At 39.8% G+C, this 20,267-nt stretch overlaps 2 protein-coding genes across 2 annotated transcripts in view; one reads left to right on the forward strand and one right to left on the reverse strand.

Moving 5' to 3' along the window:
- Window positions 1–5,199: 5,199 nt before the first annotated feature.
- Window positions 5,200–12,250, forward strand: cct7 (chaperonin containing TCP1, subunit 7 (eta)). The gene is made up of 12 exons (XM_041778956.1): window positions 5,200–5,273; window positions 7,055–7,138; window positions 7,236–7,305; window positions 7,393–7,499; window positions 7,630–7,808; window positions 8,089–8,260; window positions 8,403–8,567; window positions 8,690–8,878; window positions 9,141–9,238; window positions 9,314–9,446; window positions 11,039–11,245; window positions 11,382–12,250. Exons 1-12 carry the CDS (start codon window positions 5,268–5,270, stop codon window positions 11,610–11,612), a joined length of 1,641 nt encoding a protein of 546 aa, XP_041634890.1. The 5' UTR covers window positions 5,200–5,267; the 3' UTR covers window positions 11,613–12,250.
- Window positions 12,251–12,839: 589 nt separating this feature from the next.
- The window catches only part of hspa12b (heat shock protein 12B), a 28,211-nt gene continuing 20,783 nt past the window's right edge, over window positions 12,840–20,267 (reverse strand). Inside the window, exons 11-15 of the mRNA XM_041778955.1 lie at window positions 18,826–18,930; window positions 18,487–18,745; window positions 18,252–18,355; window positions 16,164–16,354; window positions 12,840–16,092 (exon numbers count right to left, since the gene is read on the reverse strand). Of these exons, the coding sequence (XP_041634889.1) occupies window positions 15,616–16,092; window positions 16,164–16,354; window positions 18,252–18,355; window positions 18,487–18,745; window positions 18,826–18,930 (1,136 nt within the window). The 3' untranslated portion in view covers window positions 12,840–15,615. The remainder of the gene's footprint in view (window positions 16,093–16,163; window positions 16,355–18,251; window positions 18,356–18,486; window positions 18,746–18,825; window positions 18,931–20,267) is intronic.

Raw genomic sequence — 20,267 nt, forward strand, 5'->3', positions numbered from 1 at the left:
TCCGCGCGAGTTCAGGGAAGAAGATTGTGGGCGCGTGTTTTAATGTAGCGAGCGTCTCCGCGGGCGGAGTCTGCGCTGTCGATAGCTACTCTCGGGTATAGCTCCGCCCGTTCAGATGATGCAGGTTCTCTATCGAGCGCACTACAGGCTTCAGGGGACGCAAGCCTATCAGAAGCCTGTATCCGGCGTATCGCTCAAGCTGCGTTCAATAACAGTTGTTACAAGATTACATTGTGAAATATAAGGGTAGAATCCGAAACAACGGAGGATCTGAGTAAAAAAGTAAACAGAAAATATTGACACTCTCTCTTTTGAATCCAGCTATAGCTGTATTACCTGAATAATCGCACTCCTATGAGGATTCAGGCCTAAATGGCATAATATCAATACCTAAATATGCAACAATGGACATAACATATAGAAATACATACATAATTTTACAAAGATCGCTTAATGTATCATTATGATTTTCTTAGCTTATTTTACCTTAGATAGGTATGAGTGAGATTATTAAATATATCCGTTTTCCCTCCTGCTTTTTGTAGGCAAAATCTACACTGTACATTAATGGAAAAAGAGCCACGTGTGTCAAATAACCACCGCACACTTCATTTTTATGCAAATATATATATACATCTCCCATGCTGGGTGTTTATGAAAGCAAATGAACCCCTCACACCGGACAAAAGTTTACAACAAGCCCAGCTTGCCTTCACCATTCTCTCTACACACTGACTGGTTTGTTACATCTTCTTTGTTCTACGTGTGTTATTTATTATGATCAAATTTCTAACAAACATTATGCATTTTCAGGTTTGACAACTACTTTGAAATTGTGTTGTCTTTGCAGTATGGCACAAACTTCTGTCAACTCCTCATCTTCAGCTTCAGATTATTTCTGGGCTGAGTGTTTAACTTACGATGATGGACCTTCAGCAGGCCTCATCTTCCTCTTGACCACTTACTGCTTTGAATTCCTTGTTGGTGTCCCTTTAAATGTCTGGCTCATCTGGCACATCTACAATAAAAGGTAGTCATGCAGTCTTTTCATGTTTACAGTTTGGTGTTACAATGAAAATGTATTCAGAATATAAAGCCTATCTTGTAAAGTGCATTTTGAGGATTACATCTTCCTTCTTTTCACATTTTATTATTATTATTTTGTATCTTCATGCAGTTTTGTAATCACTGACTTTATTCTCAGGTCAGAGGGGGCAGGTGTCCTCCCTGCAGACTTCTACCCCCTTCACATGGCACTCACTCAGATCGGGTTCTACGTAGCCTTGCCTGTGGTCTTTGCCAATAACTTTTTCTGGCAGAGCAGCTCTGTAATGGTCTTGATGACACTCCTGAACGCAATGGTGATGGTTATGAGGCCCCTGCTCCTGTGTCTGGTGTGTGTGGAGAGGTACATGGCTGTGGTGCGACCCCTCCACTATCTACGGTAAAAGCACACACAAGGTTAAAGCACTAGGACAGTCAAGATATAAAACAAAATAGGGATGTTGAGTTTTTTGAGTAATGAATAGTAAATAAAAATGATTGTAGCTATTAGTAAGTTAAAAAGATTGTTTATGATATGTTAAATGTGATTCTCTCATTTCTTTTTAGGTTTAAAAGTCATCGGTACAGATGGGGATTCTTGGTTGCCTCATGGTGCATTTACATCATCATTGCTGTATTCATTGTTTTTAAACGCTCCTCCATCAGCGCATGTGTGGTTTTCCTCCCTGCTCTCGTGATAGATAGCTTCTGCAGCCTGTCTGTTCTCAAAGCACTAAAGAAATCTCCACCAGGGGACAGAGAGATGAAGGAAAACAGGAGGAAAAACAATAAGGAGAAAGTAAAGACTCGCCAAAACATGAGTGTAGAAGTCAGTATGGAGGAGGGAAACGACGAGAACAGATGGAAAGAAGGAAAGAACGAGGAAAAGGTGAAGAAAAGTGGGAGTAGTGAGCCAAAGGTAAAAGGTGAGATGAATTCCATGAAGAAGAAAGCATTCAACACAATTGTCATCATTCAAGCTGTCGTCACACTCAACTACCTTCCTTTCTTCATCACCTTACTGATGGAAGGACGACTTCCTGCTCAAGAGCACAAGTGTGAGTATGTGGCCTTAGCATTAGCTGCTGCAACCAGCTGTGGCTACCTGCAGCCCCTGCTCTATCTGCACAGACTGGGCAGGCTGCCATGTGTGAGGTCCTGCAACACCTAGTTCAGTTTCTGCTGTATTAATGTGCTGTTTACACAATGATTTTCAGTGATAACTATTTTCAGGAACATTTTGTAAAAAAAGGTCTTTTAAAGGTTACGTTAAAAAGCATTTGGAATCATTTATCTAAAAGGTTGGATAAAATGACATAACATAAATACACAGGATGAAGGAGGGTTTATGGGTAATGTTTAGACTATATATTGTAATGTAATGTTTATGTATTGTATGTGTTGTATGTATTGTCTGTGTAGTATGTACCTCCTTTAGGATTCCTTTTTTTTTTTTGGTTTGTTGTATATATTATTTTCTTATTTATACCATTTTAATGTTTGTATAGGTTCAGGAAAGCACTAATTCCCAGGAACTAATTTCAGGCCCATTAAGTTGTAAGCCTGCAGTTTTTACAACATATTTTCATACACTTCAAACATTCGTGCCATCCAAATAAATCTTAATTTCAATGACTACAATTAAAAATGTCTAAAAGGTGCACACATGGAACCTAACCTTGCAAAGCAGATGGATACGTCCGTTTTCGTGTTTCTCACTGGCGAATCCATCTTGCAAAGCTCCTTTTTGAACTGTCTGGGCCCGGTTAAAACGTGACAGGACCAATCAGTGACAAGGGGCAGCACGCAGAGTCATGACGTAAGCAAGCGGCAACAAGAGGCTGGTGCAATTATGGCAGAAGACATTAACGTGGATGCTGCTAAAGCGCCATTTTTACCAGAACTTGACAACATTTCTTTGTTAAAAGAAGAACAAAGAACAGCATTAAATTGTTTCCTTTAAAAAAACGTCAAAAGTCGTGCACTGACATGTCTACAGTCGCCATGGTTCACGTTATGCAGCTCTAATGGAGTTTACTCCTTCGGTAGGGGCGTAGCTTGCCACTCGATAGCGGCTATGTCACGGGTTTTGTTGCTCTGGTTGGCCCGTAAAGATGTGACGGACAGAACGTTCATCCAATCACCCTCCAAGTTTTTTTTCAAAGGCTCTGCCCTTCCCCAAACGCTGTGTATGAGTGGTTTATGTGTGAAACAAACCTATCTGGCATGCCAGAATACATGGAACCAGCCAAGAGGTCCTTTTCTGTCATATGTAGCTCAATATCAATGCTAATGAATGAATGCAAATATGTTTCTGCAGAAATAAAAATGTGTCTCTTAAGTAAAAACCAATGCATTGTTTGGTAACATTTCATCAGTCATTTTAAACTTAGTGGTTTGTAAATAATAATAATAATAATAATATGTAAAAAATCTTGATAACAAAAAATAACAAACAAAATTTTTTCAGTGCCATTTATATGGGGTTAAGCACATTTAGGGAAATGCATTTTTCTACAATTTTATCAACTATTGATTTTAGATTTCTGAACTAATAATGCACTCCAGTAGGTCTAGTTATTCCCAGCACAGTCATTTCATCTAATGACTATATGATAAATTGTTACTTTATATAACAGGCCAAAGTTTTGGTTTAAACGGGTTTTTTTGTTTGTGTTTGTGTCAAAAGGCTACATAATTTTGCCAAATTGAGATTGTTTATTCAGTTTTCTGTGTTGTGCTGCCGTTGGTGAAAGAATAAAGGTATTTTGCATCAGCACACATGCAAATCTATGTGCTGTTTTGCTTTAGAAGTGTCATGAGATACGTTGGAGTCTTTGAATGGGTATCTGAAAAATATACAGCATTCAGAAATTTCCAGCAAATTAAGATTGGTGATGTTCAGTATCAGTGGAAGCTTGGGAATAGAAGTCTAGGTGCACACTTCTGTAGAGGTTTACATAGTCAGGCTATAAGTCTTTCAAAAGCATATCAAAAAGTGCCTGCCTTATTTTCTATCGACTCAATGAAATTATTATTTAGTTCATCTGGCGCTAACAAAATCAATGATGATTTTAAACTGTCTGAACTCATTTCACTGGAAAACTTTCGCACTATCTTAAATGACAGACAACGGGAGACTTGTGTTTTTAAATTGTAATTTTGATTCCTACTCCTGCACTTTAAAATGTGATCTAGCTCTTAGTTATTGTTTTAACATATTGTTGGCTATTTGTCTCTTGAATATGTATTATTTATTATGACATGTGCCGCTGACCTCTTGGCCAGGTCATGCTTATGAAAGAGATCTCGATCTCAATGGGTCTGTATCTGGTTAAACAAAGGTTAAATACAAAATAAAATAAAAAACAAATAAGCATACCTTAAGACTTTCATGTGAAATTAAACGTAGCATTGAACACTAATGTAATTTGGTATATCAACACTGATTTACTTACTTCAAATCATCTTCAACTTGCACCCTTTCACTTTAAATTGCAAATAGAGGAAAAAGAGCTAAAGAAGCACACTGCTGCTTTTTGTGTTTGTTTGCATTGCTTTATGCAAAGTCAAAGTCGCAGTCATATTCACTGCATGCTCAATATGCCATGTTCATGGATAGTTACAGGAAATTAATGTGCAAGTGAGAACGTATTTCTGTACTAATGATATCTTTCCAACTAGCCATACTTTCCCTTTATGATATTGCTAAGATAAGGTGCCCTGACTTACTGATTTAAACACAGCAGACACAAATATAAGTTGACATAACTAGTCAAAACCTCTTCAGGAAGTTTGAAAATATAAATAGGCTCTGCTTACTTCAGACAAACAATAAATAAAACAAGGAATTTATGTAACTAATAAAGCAAGTTAAATGTCTATTATAGAATCAAAAATGCCGTTAATGTCAAAGTTGCAGCATTTAAATGTTAAACATTGGCATTCCTTCGTTTAATTTTATAGGACAGCCTTTGTATTTTTTTTTCTATTGAATATGCCCCACATATCTATAAACACTTTGTGTTATGACTTGCATAAAAAGTTATAAACTAGTTGTCGTGTTATTTGTGTTAAAATAAGGGAATTGTGTAAGAAGCATAATACTACCGCTGACAGAGCCGTGTTCTTCGTGTTCTTGAACACAACCCTGACGACACTTTACTTCGAAAAGCATTCTGGGATTGGATGCCGGTGGAAAGGTTCTCGAAAGAACTGCAAAGATGATGGTGAGTGAGTTAGCATTTGTGACCCTACCTTATGTCTATAATCCACGTCCATCCTTATGATTATGAACATTTATTGGCATCGGAACTACTCTCAGTTTAGATTGCTTTCGTTTAGAGGTCTTTAGAGGCAGTTATTTCGCTGACATGAATTAAGGATCATTTTAACTTATTAGGACTTGTTAGCATTGTAGCATTACCCGGCGTCAATGGGCGTATACGATGCTAAAGGCAGTGCATGCAAATGTGTATTAATGCCGATATTTTCAAGTATTATACGGCCTGTTGTATTGTGAGCATCTTACCTAGCTAATGTCGCCCTTAGCATCGTTAACATAAGTGCTAACACAACGTTATTAGGTTATTTTGAAGTCCGTTACTCTAGGCTTAGAGTCTCTTTGTATGAGGGGGCAGCCTAAAAACCGTTAATAAATTAACGAACGTACCAGCAGTGAAACGTGTAGTAGCACTCAAATAAGTGATAGGATGTAGTTTTTTTAGCGACTGGTATTTATCTGTGAAAGCTAACGGGCGTGTAGCTTTTGACAGTGTCACAAAGCAGCATGACAAAGGGAATCAGAAGGGGGAAACCGAGCCTCGTAACTACTGTAAGACAGATGGCGTTTTACTGTATTAGGTTATTACTTTAAACAGCTAAATACTGTGTGAAAGCTGTCACTTCACTTTGAGACTGTGCTTGGACCATGTGACTACATTAATATTAAAAATAAACTGATCATCAGGATACCCTTTTAGTCTGAGCTTTATTGACTAATCAGGTATCAACAGAATATAGACCTTTATCCTCAGAGATGGTACACCAGCCTTGTAAACGGGTATCAACATCACAGTCCAGCACACAATTAAAAATCAGACTCTTAAACTTGAGCCATAAATTTGCTTTTAGAAAGCCAACCAGCGATTAGAAATGTTTTAGAAATTAAGCTAACGTCCATTCAAACAACAAGCAAGTTAAAAACCGCTTTTCTTGATTAAAATTTGTTTCTGTTTTGGGCTCATTTTACTGCAGTGAGCAAGTGTAAAACTGCTTTCTAACTTAAATTTGACTGTCGAACTGAGGACAACTAGGGCTGAAAGATTTGCAAAGATAATCCAATTGCTATTTTTTTCCCCAAATATTGTGATTGCGATTTCATATGCTATTATTTTTGGGTAAATTTTATGTATTTTTTTACATATTCAAGCAATAAATAATTCCATAAGTAAGACCATGTTTATTGGAAACAATGAAATTATTTCTGAAGCAATTAATCCATAGTAGCATGAATCTGAATATGGGGGTTCAACAAGCTTAAACTATAAAGGAGGTGGCTGTCATTTGCTTTGTTTAAGGGCATTATCATTTTTATGTCACTCATTTTGATTAAGAAAAACATACATAAAACACAAAAAGGAAGATTTTTGTAAACCATTATACAAATCGTTAAACTGGTATTTTGACACATTTCAAGTGAAAGAAATATTGCAACTTCTGCGATTTGTAAATTGCAGCAGGCCATATTGCGATTTTTTTCTAATTTGCGATAAATTTCCCAACCCTAATTGAGACTGTAGATGAGGAGTGATACCTTTGGATGCCATGGACAGAAATGACTGTTTGTCTGGAGGCCTTTATACCACACAGTGGCTATTTCAACTTAAACACTTGACTCCTTTTATGATATTTCTTTCTGTTCAGAGAATATTTGCTCTTCCCTTTCTTTCCATTACATATATCATACCTGTTTTCTGACAACCATCTATTTTTCTTTGTTTTTCTTCAGCCCACACCGGTTATCCTGCTGAAGGAGGGGACTGACACGTCTCAAGGCATTCCTCAGCTCATCAGTAACATCAATGCCTGCCAGGTAAATGCATGCTTCCTGGTTTGTGTGTGTATTTTCTGTTTACAAGTCTGAATATTTTTTACACTGATCTAAATATGCCTCTTTAATTCTTTTCTAGGTGATTGCTGAGGCTGTCAGGACCACCCTGGGGCCCAGGGGTATGGACAAACTGATGGTGGATGGCAGAGGTGAGGGCAGAGAAATCTTAAAAATAGAAAGGGACTGATGACACAGTGATTCATACTCAATAAAATGTGATTGATTGTGTTTTCCAGGCAAGGCCACAATCTCCAATGATGGAGCCACCATCCTAAAGCTGCTTGATGTGGTTCATCCGGCAGCCAAGACCCTTGTGGACATTGCTCGCTCCCAGGATGCAGAGGTTAGAACCGTGTTTGTGTTTGACATTTAGGCTGTCTATTTCAAAGATTTCATCTTAAAATGGAGAAGGGTATCCAGTATGCATATCCACATAGATGATTCCAGAAATCCTTTTCTCCCCTCTGTTTCAGGTTGGGGATGGTACCACCTCTGTCACTCTCCTGGCTGCTGAGTTCCTGAAGCAGCTAAAGCCGTACGTGGAGGAGGGTCTCCACCCTCAAACCATCATCAGAGCTTTCCGCACCGCCACCAACCTTGCTGTCAGCAAGATCAAGGAGATTGCTGTTTCTGTGAAGAAAGATGACAAGCAGTATGTACTCACTATCATAGCAACAATTTTTTACTTTTACCATGTACTAAGACTGTTGTACTTGAGGCAGACGGCCTGGGTTCAAACCTGTCCGGTGGCTTTTTCCAGCATGCAGTTTCCCACTCTTCTGCCAGTTTCTGGCTCTATCCGCTGTCCTATCTTAATAAATCCATAAAGTCCCAAAAACAAATCCTTAAAAATAGGCTGTAGTTAAATGGAACTTTTAAACCTGCTCCAGATACATGTTACTTAAGTATTTGGCCCTGTTGCTTTCTTGTAGAGAGCAGAGGCAGCTTTTGGAGAAGTGTGCAGCCACAGCCCTAAACTCCAAGCTGATTGCTGGTCAGAAGGGATTCTTCTCCAAAATGGTGGTGGACGCCGTCATGCTCCTGGATGAGCTGCTTTCCCTGAAGATGATAGGAATCAAGAAGGTCCAGGGAGGGGCTCTTGAGGTTTGTTTATGATACATTTGCTCCTATAATGGCACATACCATATTTTAAACCTAAAAAAAAGTAATATGTTGGAGTGGCGTGTTTGTGGAGTGGAGAAATTAAACCCATCAAAGTAATGCGTTGTACATTTAAATTTCCCAGGACTCCCAGTTGATCTCTGGGGTTGCATTTAAGAAGACCTTCTCCTATGCTGGGTTTGAGATGCAGCCTAAGCGCTATGAGAACCCAAAGATTGCCCTGCTCAATGTGGAGCTGGAGCTTAAGGCCGAGAAAGATAATGCTGAAGTCCGGGTGAAATCTGTGGAGGTAAGAAGATCACAAGAAAGAATACGGTTGGGAAATGGTCAATGAGGACATTTTATTCTGAAATGTGTAAGTCCTTGTCGCACTCTATAAATGTTTCTAACCCTCTTCCCTCTGTTTTGCAGGACTATCAGGCTATTGTGGACGCAGAGTGGAACATCCTGTATGACAAACTGGAGAAGATCTATCAGTCAGGAGCTAAGGTGGTGTTGTCCAAGTTGCCCATCGGCGATGTGGCCACCCAGTACTTTGCAGACCGAGACCTGTTCTGTGCTGGCAGGGTTCAGGAGGAGGATCTGAAGAGGACCATGATGGTAGGACAGACTCTGAATACCTTATTTTGGCAATCATTTAACAACATTAAATATAAAACAATGACCTCAAAAGAGGGTGAAATAAAAATGTTAATGTAAATGTTGTGTGCTATCAAAATTTTCCACATATTTTATGTAGATAATCTCCATGCATCGGTGTACAGTTATGTAGTGTTACATAGGGCTTATTGTCTTTATTTGTTTATTACAAAAATACATTCATGTTTGAATTGGCTTGAACAGTTTGTAACGCTCTCTCCAGGCCTGCGGTGGCTCCATCCAGACCTCAGTAGGAGCCATGACAGATGATGTCCTGGGACAGTGTGAACTCTTTGAAGAGGTTCAGGTTGGAGGAGAAAGGTAAGAAGGACCTGTTGTAGCCTCTTACCCCAACTTCTCCATGGAAGCTAAAACCCACCATTCCCATCTCTGCAGGTATAACTTCTTCAAGGGCTGTCCGAAGGCAAAGACATGCACCATTATCCTGAGGGGTGGAGCCGAGCAGTTCACAGAGGAGACAGAGCGATCACTGCACGACGCCATTATGATCGTACGCAGGGCCATCAAGGTTGGTTGACAAAGGGACTGTAGATTTTCAAGGCTTGCGATAAGGCAGTACATGTACTTGTTGGGCTGTAGTATGACGTTGAATAACTACTCTTTGTGCTACCTTTTTAAGAGTTGTGGTGAGTTGTTATAAGGTTTTATAAATCAGGAAAAAACGTTCACCTAGAAAAAAAGACTATTCAGGTTTGTAGGTTGATTTGATATTGGGGGTTTATTTGAGCAGGCGTCCTGTTCTGGTGCTGAATTTATACATCTCATTTGCAGCATATTCAGACTGATGTTCAAACTTTGTTAGATTTGTGTTGCTTATGGGTAGTTGTTTAACGACTGCAGCTACTTTGGGTAAAAAAAAGAGCCTGGTTGTGTTGTTTACTGCAAGAATATAATGTAAGAATTAAACCAGTGCATTATGGGTGCAATTTTGGAGCTATTAATTTTGATTATTGCCTTGAACCTGAAACAGCTTGGGACAGGGTAGTATAAAATGAAGAGGTAGTTACTAACATCACTTACAGTTCTGTCAGTTTCCTGAAGTCAGTAGTGATAGTAGTTGTGCCATTGTTACATTTTATTGTACTGCTGGATGTTTATCAGCAGGGAAGATTTCTAGAAGTATTGTACATAATTGAGGCTACTAATTTTGACACGGAATGATGGACTTTTCTGCAAAGGGAAAATGAAAGAAAACTTTGAGTTGTGTCCCATCAAATGTTGAATTTGACTCTGAATTTGGTTTAGACAAGTAGATTTAAACTCCTAAGATCCTGCATGCACATTACTTTTTGGGTTTCCTATGACAAAGTAATAATTTCTGCCATTAGAAATTTTCAGATGACTGTGTTGAAATGTCCATTTAAGTTGAAGATATTTGCTTGAAATGTTTTGATACATTGTGTTTTTTTTTCAGATATTTTAGGGAATTGCCTGAAAATTTGCAAGTGTTTTCATAGGGATTTAGGGGATATATTGGTGTATTTTGAAAAGTGTCACTGAGAGATTAAGGAATTTTGCGTTGAATTTTTGGGGGCATTTTCATGGGAATTTGGGGAATTTATTTGTACATTTTTACAAATTAGATATAAAATTTGAGGGTAGGGATTGCCCCTTGAAATTTTCATGAACTTTCATGGAAATGTCAGGAAATTTGTTCAGATGTTTGGATGTTTCCATAATTTTGGGGGAATTTTGGAAAATGTATGTGATTTTTTTTTTTCTTAAATTTTCTAAGAATTCTTAGGGTGAATGTTTTTGTATATTTGAGGAATTTGCTTGAAAATGTTCTGGAATTTGAATGGAATTTTTCTGTGTTTTTTTTGTTGGAATGTTTAGGTTTTATGATAAAGTTTTACTGAGAGATTTATAGACTGATCGAAGACATTGTTGTGGTATTTTTATGGGAATTTGTTTGGATGGTGGAAACAATTTTTCAAAGAAATTCTTGTTCAATGATGAGGCTGATGTTTTAACTTTATGTATCCCAAATAACTGGAAAAACTGGAAATTCTTTCCAAACAATGGCTCAGGTGTTGGAGGTGGATATTTCTATTTTTATCAGTTATATTAATATTCTGATTTAACTTTGTCAATTTTTAGAATGACTCTATTGTAGCGGGTGGAGGAGCCATTGAGATGGAGCTATCTAAGTACCTCCGTGATTACTCCAGGACCATCCCTGGAAAGCAGCAGCTGTTGATTGGAGCGTATGCTAAGGCCCTGGAGGTCATCCCCAGACAGCTGTGTGACAATGCCGGCTTTGATGCCACCAACATTCTCAACAAACTGCGTGCCAAACATGCACAGGTAGGAAATAAAACACATGTTCATTATGGTTCGCATTTGAATAAAGCACATAGGGCATCTTTCTGACTTAGTTTCATGAGAAAGGGGAACAAGGCCTCTTTGTCTGATGCACATTTTTCGTGTCATCCTGCTGCAGGGTGGTATGTGGTACGGAGTCGATATCAACAACGAAGATATTGCAGATAACTTTGCTAACTGTGTCTGGGAGCCATCCATCGTGAGGATAAACGCTCTAACTGCAGCCTCAGAGGCAGCTTGCCTCATCCTTTCTGTGGATGAGACTATCAAGAACCCCCGCAGCTCTATGGATGGACCTCCAGGTGGCGCCGGCAGGGGCCGAGGCAGAGGAAGACCCCATGCTCACTAAGAGGAAGCAAAAACAAAACCCCATTTTAAACTGGTTTTAAAATCTAAATGCAGTCAGAGGATTGTGTCTAGTCCAGTTACTGAAACATGCTTATTAAATTAGGAAGCATTATTCTGTATGTTTGACCTGCATTTGGATTTGAATTCTGGATAAACTGAGGTGTTGTTTGCAGACGGTGCAAATGGCAGGTGTGAAATAAACTAAAGGGGGAAAAGGAGTTCATCTTGTTATACTGAGAATGATTCTTTTGACTTGGCTTAGATATTTTGTGTTGACTAGTCATCACTTAGTTTTTGTACTGAAGCAATTACTTAGTTACACCTGTTAAACATTGCAAGCACTGCAGCTTTCCTTTGTAGCCATTTTACTGAGGAATGATGTTGAAATACTTGAGGTGCCCCCCCCCCTTGAGTTTTGAAACCAACACACTCCTGTCCCCTAAAAACAGTTCTTTCTGCTGACCTAAAGAAGCCATGCCACAACATCTAAACCGGTTTAGTGATATGTTGCTAATTGATGTGTAGCATGGAGAGTGAAGCACTGATGGGATTTTGAGCAGTTCTGATCCATTCACTTGTTACGCTGTGTGAAACTATTTATTGGACCATTCTTATCAATAAATTCACAGCTGAAATTACTGTCTGTCAATATTTTACTGAGCCATCTGATCAGGTGTTAAAGAAAAGTGTGTTAACATAATCATATCTCTGACAGAGTGTAAAAAAAGGCACCTTAGACTAAATGTAAAGCATTTCATCACTACAAAAATGGTACAAGAAAGTGTTGGTTTTTTTGTTTTTTTTATTCCAGTAAAAGAAGTGTTACAGACCTAGTCAGGACACATTATGGGTTGACAGGATCAGCAGGTAGTTTCTTGTTTCTTAACCACAATGAAAGGGGATGATCCTCAGCTCCTGCAGTTACATGTGTCCTTGGGCAAGGCACTTAACCCCAAATCTCCCACAGCTGCATCAGTGGTGTGCAAATATGCATGGATGTGTATGAATGGGAGTGGTTGGTACTGATAGTCACCCAGCAGCAGCCTCCACCATCAGTGTGAATGGGTAATTGTGAACTGGCGGTATAAAAAAAAACGCTTTGAGTGGTCTGACAACTAGAAAAGTGCAATACAAGCCTATTTACCATTCCCCAGTGGTTTGTGGGATCATTGTATGTCCTGCACAGATAAAAGAAATGGAACTCAAAAGAACTGAGGTGAAAATTGGATGGGTGAAAATATTTAACACAGTACAGTGATTTATTATTGTTACATTATGTAACATGCAAGTGGTTACAGCATAAAAGTCAGTTTTATTATTAACCTTGTAATTTGTACTCATGCATAATCTTACAAAGATTTAGTGTCTTTACTTTAGACAAGTTTGACCTTAGAGAGCAGTAAAAAAACTTAATTCGAACATGTTATTTTTCTGAGCTTATATCTACCTGCCTTCCTTAAAAGGATCCCTGTATGATCAGACACACACCTTATTGAATAGATATTTGCATCTCACATTTACATTGAGGCAGCCATGTTTTGGTCCAAGCTGGTACTGTGACGTCACTAGAGTGGTGCTCTCACATGCTGTAGAGACGCTGCACGTCTCGTGCATGGAAATTTGTTAGATTTAAGGTCTCGTCCATTTTTGTTCTGTGCGCCACGAGCAGTTATTTGTCAAAAAAAGACAGGAAAATGATAAATACAGTGCCATATTTGCCTTTTTGTAGCAAACATGCACTTCCACACAGGTAGAATATGTTTGAAATCTGACCCAGAAGAAGACCACAAGCTAAAATGTTTGTTTAATATAGCTGCTTCCCAAACTTCTACTATTTATGACATGTTCTTTTCCACATAATGCTGCTGGTATGGTAAAAATACACAAAGTACGAAAACACTTCCGGTTTGTGCCTTTCAAAGTAAAAATCCGCCTTAGCATTTCTTTGGAGAAACTCTTTTAGTTCTCTTTAGAGCTCTTTTAAAGCTCCCAGAACGGTTCCACTGTACCTTGATTCGGGACACTTGTAGGGAGGTTTACTGGGTTAAGGAAATGGCAGAGCTTTGATAGCAGAGAGACAAAGCCAACACACAGCACACAAAGCATAAAAAAAGCTGTTATGGCGACTAGAGGACACATGCAAGGGATTCAAGCAGTAAAACATGTTGCCAGTCTAGACAGCTAGTTACAGCATAGGAGCGGCGAGGAATGCTCCAGCCAAGTGACGTCACACAACCAGTGCACACCAAAACATGGCGGACCCCTGGTGAGTTTATAAGCTCAAATTTACTCAAAATGCAGATATCTAGTGAGTTTTTTGTTCAATATACATGTGAAATATCTATCCAATTAGTTGAATTTGTCTGATCATGTCAGGTTCCTTTTAATATGACAGCGTTTGCCACAGACATTGTGGAAATCACAGGTGAGCAAGATCCATCTGCTGAAGAAGACTGAAAGAGGACCTAATTTTCAACTAAAGTGACCATGAGTGCTTTGAAATTTGCCTATAAATAAAATGCATTACAAAGGTGTGGTAGAGAGCACCACAAGACAGCATACATGGATCTTGAATGAGCAGTTACGTCAAAGGTGAAAGCTTGATTTCTGTATTTAAAAACAATAAGCTCCAATCAGTTTAAATTTCCCAATAGTTTTTAAGCTTGAATAAAATCTGTAAACCAACTTGTAAGAAGAATCCGTAATCTTGATTTACTCCAACAATACTGGACATACAACTACATGTGAATGGGACTTCACATAATATGGTGCATAATTTCTTTATAGCAGTGATCATCAACCGGTGGCCCGAGGGCCACATCAGGCCACCCACATCTTCCCATCCGGCCCCCAAAACATTATTAAATTCAGAATATGCAGAAGAAAAAATAGGTTGATGCATATTCCCTACAGCTATTAAAACATTAACTGACATTGATAAATATTGTCCAGATTGGTTAGATGTTTGATTCAGAAATCCACCTGTCACCCATTGCATGATAAACGCATATTTTGAGCTCATTCTTGACTAAAAAAAATGTTTTCTTTCGTCCTCAAGCATTTTCCTTCCAAAGAATCAAAACTAAAGACCTTTTTTAAATTTTTTTTGCATCAGTTTTTCTCCAATCAGGGCACACCATTTTAGCACTGAACTCAATAATAGAGAACTTAACAGCCCCCATTCAGCTAAAATATCTCAATCGCCCCCTTGTGGCTGGCTTTGGTATAAAGACTGATCTTACTTTTAGAGGCTAAAAATGGCATACATTTGAAATAGAATAAAATATTTAAGATATGTTAATTAAACAAAGATGTCTCTTAACTTTATTTTATTTGAAAGTTTGGCCCTTAAAGCACCAACCAAGGAAAAACTTGTACAAATGTAGCTGATGACCCCTGCCTTATAGCAATGATGGTGTGATTTTATTTGATGCTCAAGAGCTCTTGGTTCAGACTTTCCATCCTAAAGTAAGGTCACCTTAATTCCATTAGATGAATTAAGCTGGAGTCCATGTATCATATAGGTTGTGGATAGTGGATTTAGGTTTAAATGAGGTATCTGAACAGAATTGAAGAGATTCTCCTTTAAGATTCAGAGTATGAGAGAATAGGCAACAGTCTTATTTACAGAGTAAAATGAGTGATTTTCACTCTAGGTAGTATAGTGTATTGTAGCGTCTATAGGTAACAGTCAAACTGTCAGACCGGTTAAATTAGTAGTTATCTTTGTCGCAGAGGGTACATGTAGTCTGGGACTAGCCTGTTTCAGCTTTCAGAGTTCATTCAGCTTGTATATTTTCTTCAGGACAGTGACAAGTTCTTAGATGAAGACTGGAAACAGTCAAATCTCTTCTTGTCTCTCCCAAATGTCTGAACTTCAGGATGTTTCTCTTCCTTCCAAAAAAAATTCTCCCTCTCCCAAAGTACCACTTTTTCTTGAAATAGTCACCCCCTTTTACAATTATTTCTGTTTTCCAATCCAACTCTCCCCTTCCTGCTCCTCCTTAGTTAGACAGGAAGTCTATGGAAGCCCGGACAGAGCGGTTAGACATGACGTCAACGGCTGTGACTTTGATCTCAGTGTCGCCAAACTGCATGGTCGCCCTGATCTCTCTTCTCTCTGGACCCCCTCCTCCTCCTGCCCCTCCCACTGCTCCCGGAAGTGGTAGCGGTTCTGGTAGATCCAATGTTATCGTCCCACACTTCCTGACTCCAGGATCAGAGATGTATATGATGTCATCTGTGGCGCTGCAGTAGATGTTGATGATGATCTTCCGCTGGCCCAGACGGGCAGGTGTGTAGCTACGCCTCACGACCTCACCGAGAGCCACGGACTGGTCGACAGAGACAAAGCGGTCAAGGATGTCGGTGCACCACTCTCGACCATCCTTGATGAGGAGTTTGTCACGTGGGTGGCGCCCCTCAACGAACCGGTTCAAGACCCCGACGCCGTAAGTGAGGGGACATCGACGGACCCTGACCTGTGAGAAAAAACTCATTAGAACATGTTAAAGAGCTGCAACAATTTTGGCTATTAGGGCTGAACACTCACCACTGTAGGATCCAGGCCAAAGAGCACAGCACCCTTTAGTATGGTCAGTCCTACATCGTGGGGGATGATGATGCGACATGTCCGCCCCAGTGCTTTCTGGACTGCTTTCTGCAGCATAGGTGACTCTGCAAAACCACCAACCAGGAAAAGGAAACGCACACCGCGCACCTCTGGCTTTGCCATCAGCTCCTCTGGCAGAGAAGAGGAGGAGTTTTAAATTTTTTCACTTTACATGATTATACGGTCTTAGGGTCAATGTGGAAGGAACATTAAGAAAAGAATTGTAGATAATCTTGCCTCCTTCTGTTATTTATTGATCCAACAGATGCCAGTAAGATTAATCTCTATAACCTGTCCTTTGTTTGAACCAAACACTGGAATGGAAAGCATGATGTGAAAACAGAACAGCCTGCTATTGGTTGCCACAGCCCAGTCACAGTGCATTGTAGGACAATCTAAGCAGACAGCATTAGCAATTAGCGATGAGGACGATCAAAAAGTGGATCATAAAATGGATAAAAAGACGTTCAATATTGGTGTCACCTGTGTGGACTTAATCTTTAAAGACCCTGGAAAGTCACCTTAGTTCCAAGCTTGCTAAAAAACACTCTGTAAGAGCTACAAAGGCGTTGGATAGCAGCATTAGAATGGCACAACAGAGGGCTTTCAGAGGAAAAAAGGAAGTAGGTTTATGCTTCAAAAGTTATTAAAGGTGATATGTTATACAAAATACACTTTTTGGGGTTTTTCTAACAAAAATATGTGCTCCTGGCCTGTCCACAATCACCCTAAGAGTCAGAAAAATCCGTTCCCTCCCCTATTTCTCTATCTTTCAGAAAATGTGTGCTTGAACAAGCCAATTCTCCCCTCATGATGTCATGTGGGGAGTTAGCCCCGCCCCCCGGTTTAGTTGGCCGGCTCCACCTGGAAGAAAGTTCCACCCTCCTCTCCTGAGGATCAGGAGAGCCACAACCATGTCCTGAGAGGGGCGGAGTCAGACAGCTCAGTAACAGTTAAAGCCACAGACACAGAAACAGCTCGTTCTGAGTAGGGCTGAAACAGAGGGGTTTTTAGACATGCAAAAATCCAATACTGGAGTGATTTTTCAGAAACAAACTTCACAGGCATGTTTTGGGGACCTCTGAGACCAATATGAACTTGTCTCAAAGGGGCAAAATATGTGACCTTTAACCTCTGAATAACGCGTCTTTTCTTGTCATACACAACGCGGGGCTCAGAGTTAAATTGCATAGTTACAAGGCTAACTAGGATATGTAATCTTAGATGACAGATTGGGTAATCTGGTGATTTTACAGTCCAGTCAAGACACACCTGCTTGCAATCAGGGCAAGTTAAAGTTAAAGTTGTGCTAATATTTTTATTTATTTATTTTTTTTAAGATGTATTTTTGGGCATTTTCATGCCTTTATTAGACAGAGGAGGACAGTGGACAGAGTCAGAAACAGGGTCAAGAGTCGGGGAGAGACATGCAGTAAAGGGCCTCAGGCCGGATTCAAGCCCGGGCCGCCCGCGTTCATGGGGAGCGCCTTTAACCACTAGGCCACCTGCTCCCCAAGTTGTGCTAATATTTTACATAATCCCCCAGTTCCCTTCAACTGTGACAAGCTTTTTAGTCCCTTTCAGCAAATCTTTTGGTTTGATCTCACCCCTTCCATTTAATTTCCAGCAGCAAAACCCTGATATAACTTCCTGGCATGCCAGATAGCTGAACATAGTAAAGAATTTTGCAGCCACAGAATCAGATATCTTCAGATATCAGATTTTTATTACATTATGAGAGTCTTTACACAGAAAAAAAGGTGCCTGTTAAAGTTGCACTGATGCACTATAGCCAGCGAACCTATAAACCTTTTATGTTTCAGTTATTGAGTCGGGCTGGAAATGCATGGTAACACCTTACAATCTGACCTGATATGACACGAATCGGCACATACGCTGCCTACAGTTACAATCTCACTTCTTAAGCTTTACTTTGTGGAGTGATGAAGTAGCAACATACAGAGTTACATTACTAGTGAAACATGTTTAGAGTGCCATGCGTTCTGTTCATGTGTCTTTGTGTCTTACCAATGTGTTTGACAATATTGTTGATGGTGGGCTGAAACAACTCATTCATTGCTTCTTGTGTCAGCCGCAGCATGCCCTGGGACGACCACTTAACTATGTTCATACTGTCACATATAAAAGAGAGTGGTTGCAAATTTTTGGTTACAAACACTGTAAGTCAATCAATTTTTACAATCTAATCAAATAGTCAAATATCTGTCTTACACCATCTTACTTCTCTCAGGCTGTTACTTACTTGCTCCTCCTGAGGGCTGCCTCCACGCTCTGCCCCCTGTGTCTCTTGTAGAAGTCAATGAAAGAGAAGGGCAGGGAGATGTTGAGGGCGTTGGCCCTACCCGGTGACGCTGTCCGTTTCCTCGCTTCGAATGCGATTGTGAGGTCCACCCAGGCAGCTGGACGCTTTGCTTTAAAGCTCTGCACAAAGTCCTCTCCAAAGATCTGACAGAGCATGGCTTCAAAGGCTAAATCTACCCCGACAGCACCATGTGGACCACCTGGAAATAACAACACTGCTTTAGACACAATAGGAAATTTGGTTGAAAATGTATGAATGCTTCATAAGACAAGTTTGTACCTGACGCTTTGTACAGCTCTTTCAGTGTTCCCTGAGGCTGCTCAATCTGATGGACTGTCAGGTCAACTGTTCCTCCTCCACAATCAGCAACAATGTATCTATCCCCTAGAATTATCAAAAAGGATTACAACACCATTTCTAAGACTTTGGAACTCCAGTGACCCATGGTGAGAGCCATTACCCACAAATGGAGAAAACTTGGGACATGTGAACTTTCATAAGAGTGGAATGCCTCCCAAATTTAATTTGAAAGTGCATCGATGACTCATCCAGGAGATACCAAAAGAACCCAGAACAACAACTAAAGACCTGCGGGACTCACTTGCTCCATTTTGTCATTCAACAATGAAAAAGAGACTGAAAGAGCTAACCACAGCCACAGCTAACCAAAAAGAACAGAAGGGTTTTGTCTCACATTTGCCAAAAGAAACATCTTCATGGACCCCAAGAGTGAGGAAACAAAAGTAAAAACAGCATTTTGTATTTACTCTGGTTATCTTTATCTAATATTCAAATTTAATAATCTGAAGAATTTGAGTTTAAAAAATATGCAAAGATAAGAAACTCAGGAAGTGTAAAACCCTTTTTACAGCGCTATATGTGTGCATGAGTGTCTGTGTGTTTCACCTAAAACTTTTCAACCAGCAGAGCCTCAAACATAAACAACCTCCAGCCATCTGTGATAGCTGTGCTCCCCCTCTGAGTGTGTTTGTGATAGCTTGTTTATGATAAGAGTTGGTCCTGGCTCTGTTCCGCTGAGTTAACGGGCCCCTACACCCTAAACTAAGACAAAGTAGTGTGAGTTGGTAGGACAGAGAAAGAGCAGTGAGATAAATGAAAAATTAGGGAAAGGTATAGGACAGGAGGATTAAAAAAATGGCCTCAGCTCTTGTGGTTTATTTACAGTGCTGAGGCAGAGAGTCCCATGGGCTGGGTCCTTCCTGTGGGTGAGTGTGTGTGGTAATGAAGGGGAGCTGAAAGGGTCAGCAGGGGCGCGTGGCTCCTCAGATTGTTGTCATGGCTCAACAGAAAGAAAAGACTGTGTAAAACAGAGAACTGTGTGAGTTTTATTGTCCATTTGTAGGACTTTAACATCTTCAAGGTGTACAATTTGTTGTGTCACTTCAGCAATAAGTTCACTTCTACATCATGTGTTATCGAACCAAGAGAGGCCCATTCTTAAGAAAGGGAAAATTAAGGTAATTGTGAGGTTTTGTCAAAAATGTAAAGTGATCTAAATTAATACGCTTCTCTGCGGCATCTGTGTGTTTTAGCCTGATACACCAGACAGACTGTTTTATACATTCATTGCATTGACATTTCACTATCATCTGGGAAAGTTCCCATAGAAAGCCTTTGGGAAGGGCAGGACTTCAAAAAAAGAATCTCGGAAGGTAATTGGATGAATATTCTGTCTGTCACATTCATCACGTGCCAATCAG

The sequence above is a fragment of the Cheilinus undulatus genome, linkage group 22 (assembly GCF_018320785.1).
Source record: "Cheilinus undulatus linkage group 22, ASM1832078v1, whole genome shotgun sequence".
Lineage (NCBI taxonomy): Eukaryota > Metazoa > Chordata > Actinopteri > Labriformes > Labridae > Cheilinus > Cheilinus undulatus.

Excerpts from the sequence above, each read along its gene's own strand:
- cct7 (XM_041778956.1), top strand. Across the intron at positions 8,568-8,689 it reads TCCGGGTGAAATCTGTGGAG|GACTATCAGGCTATTGTGGA; the intron begins GTAAGAAGATCA and ends TCTGTTTTGCAG. Across the intron at positions 11,246-11,381 it reads TGCGTGCCAAACATGCACAG|GGTGGTATGTGGTACGGAGT; the intron begins GTAGGAAATAAA and ends ATCCTGCTGCAG.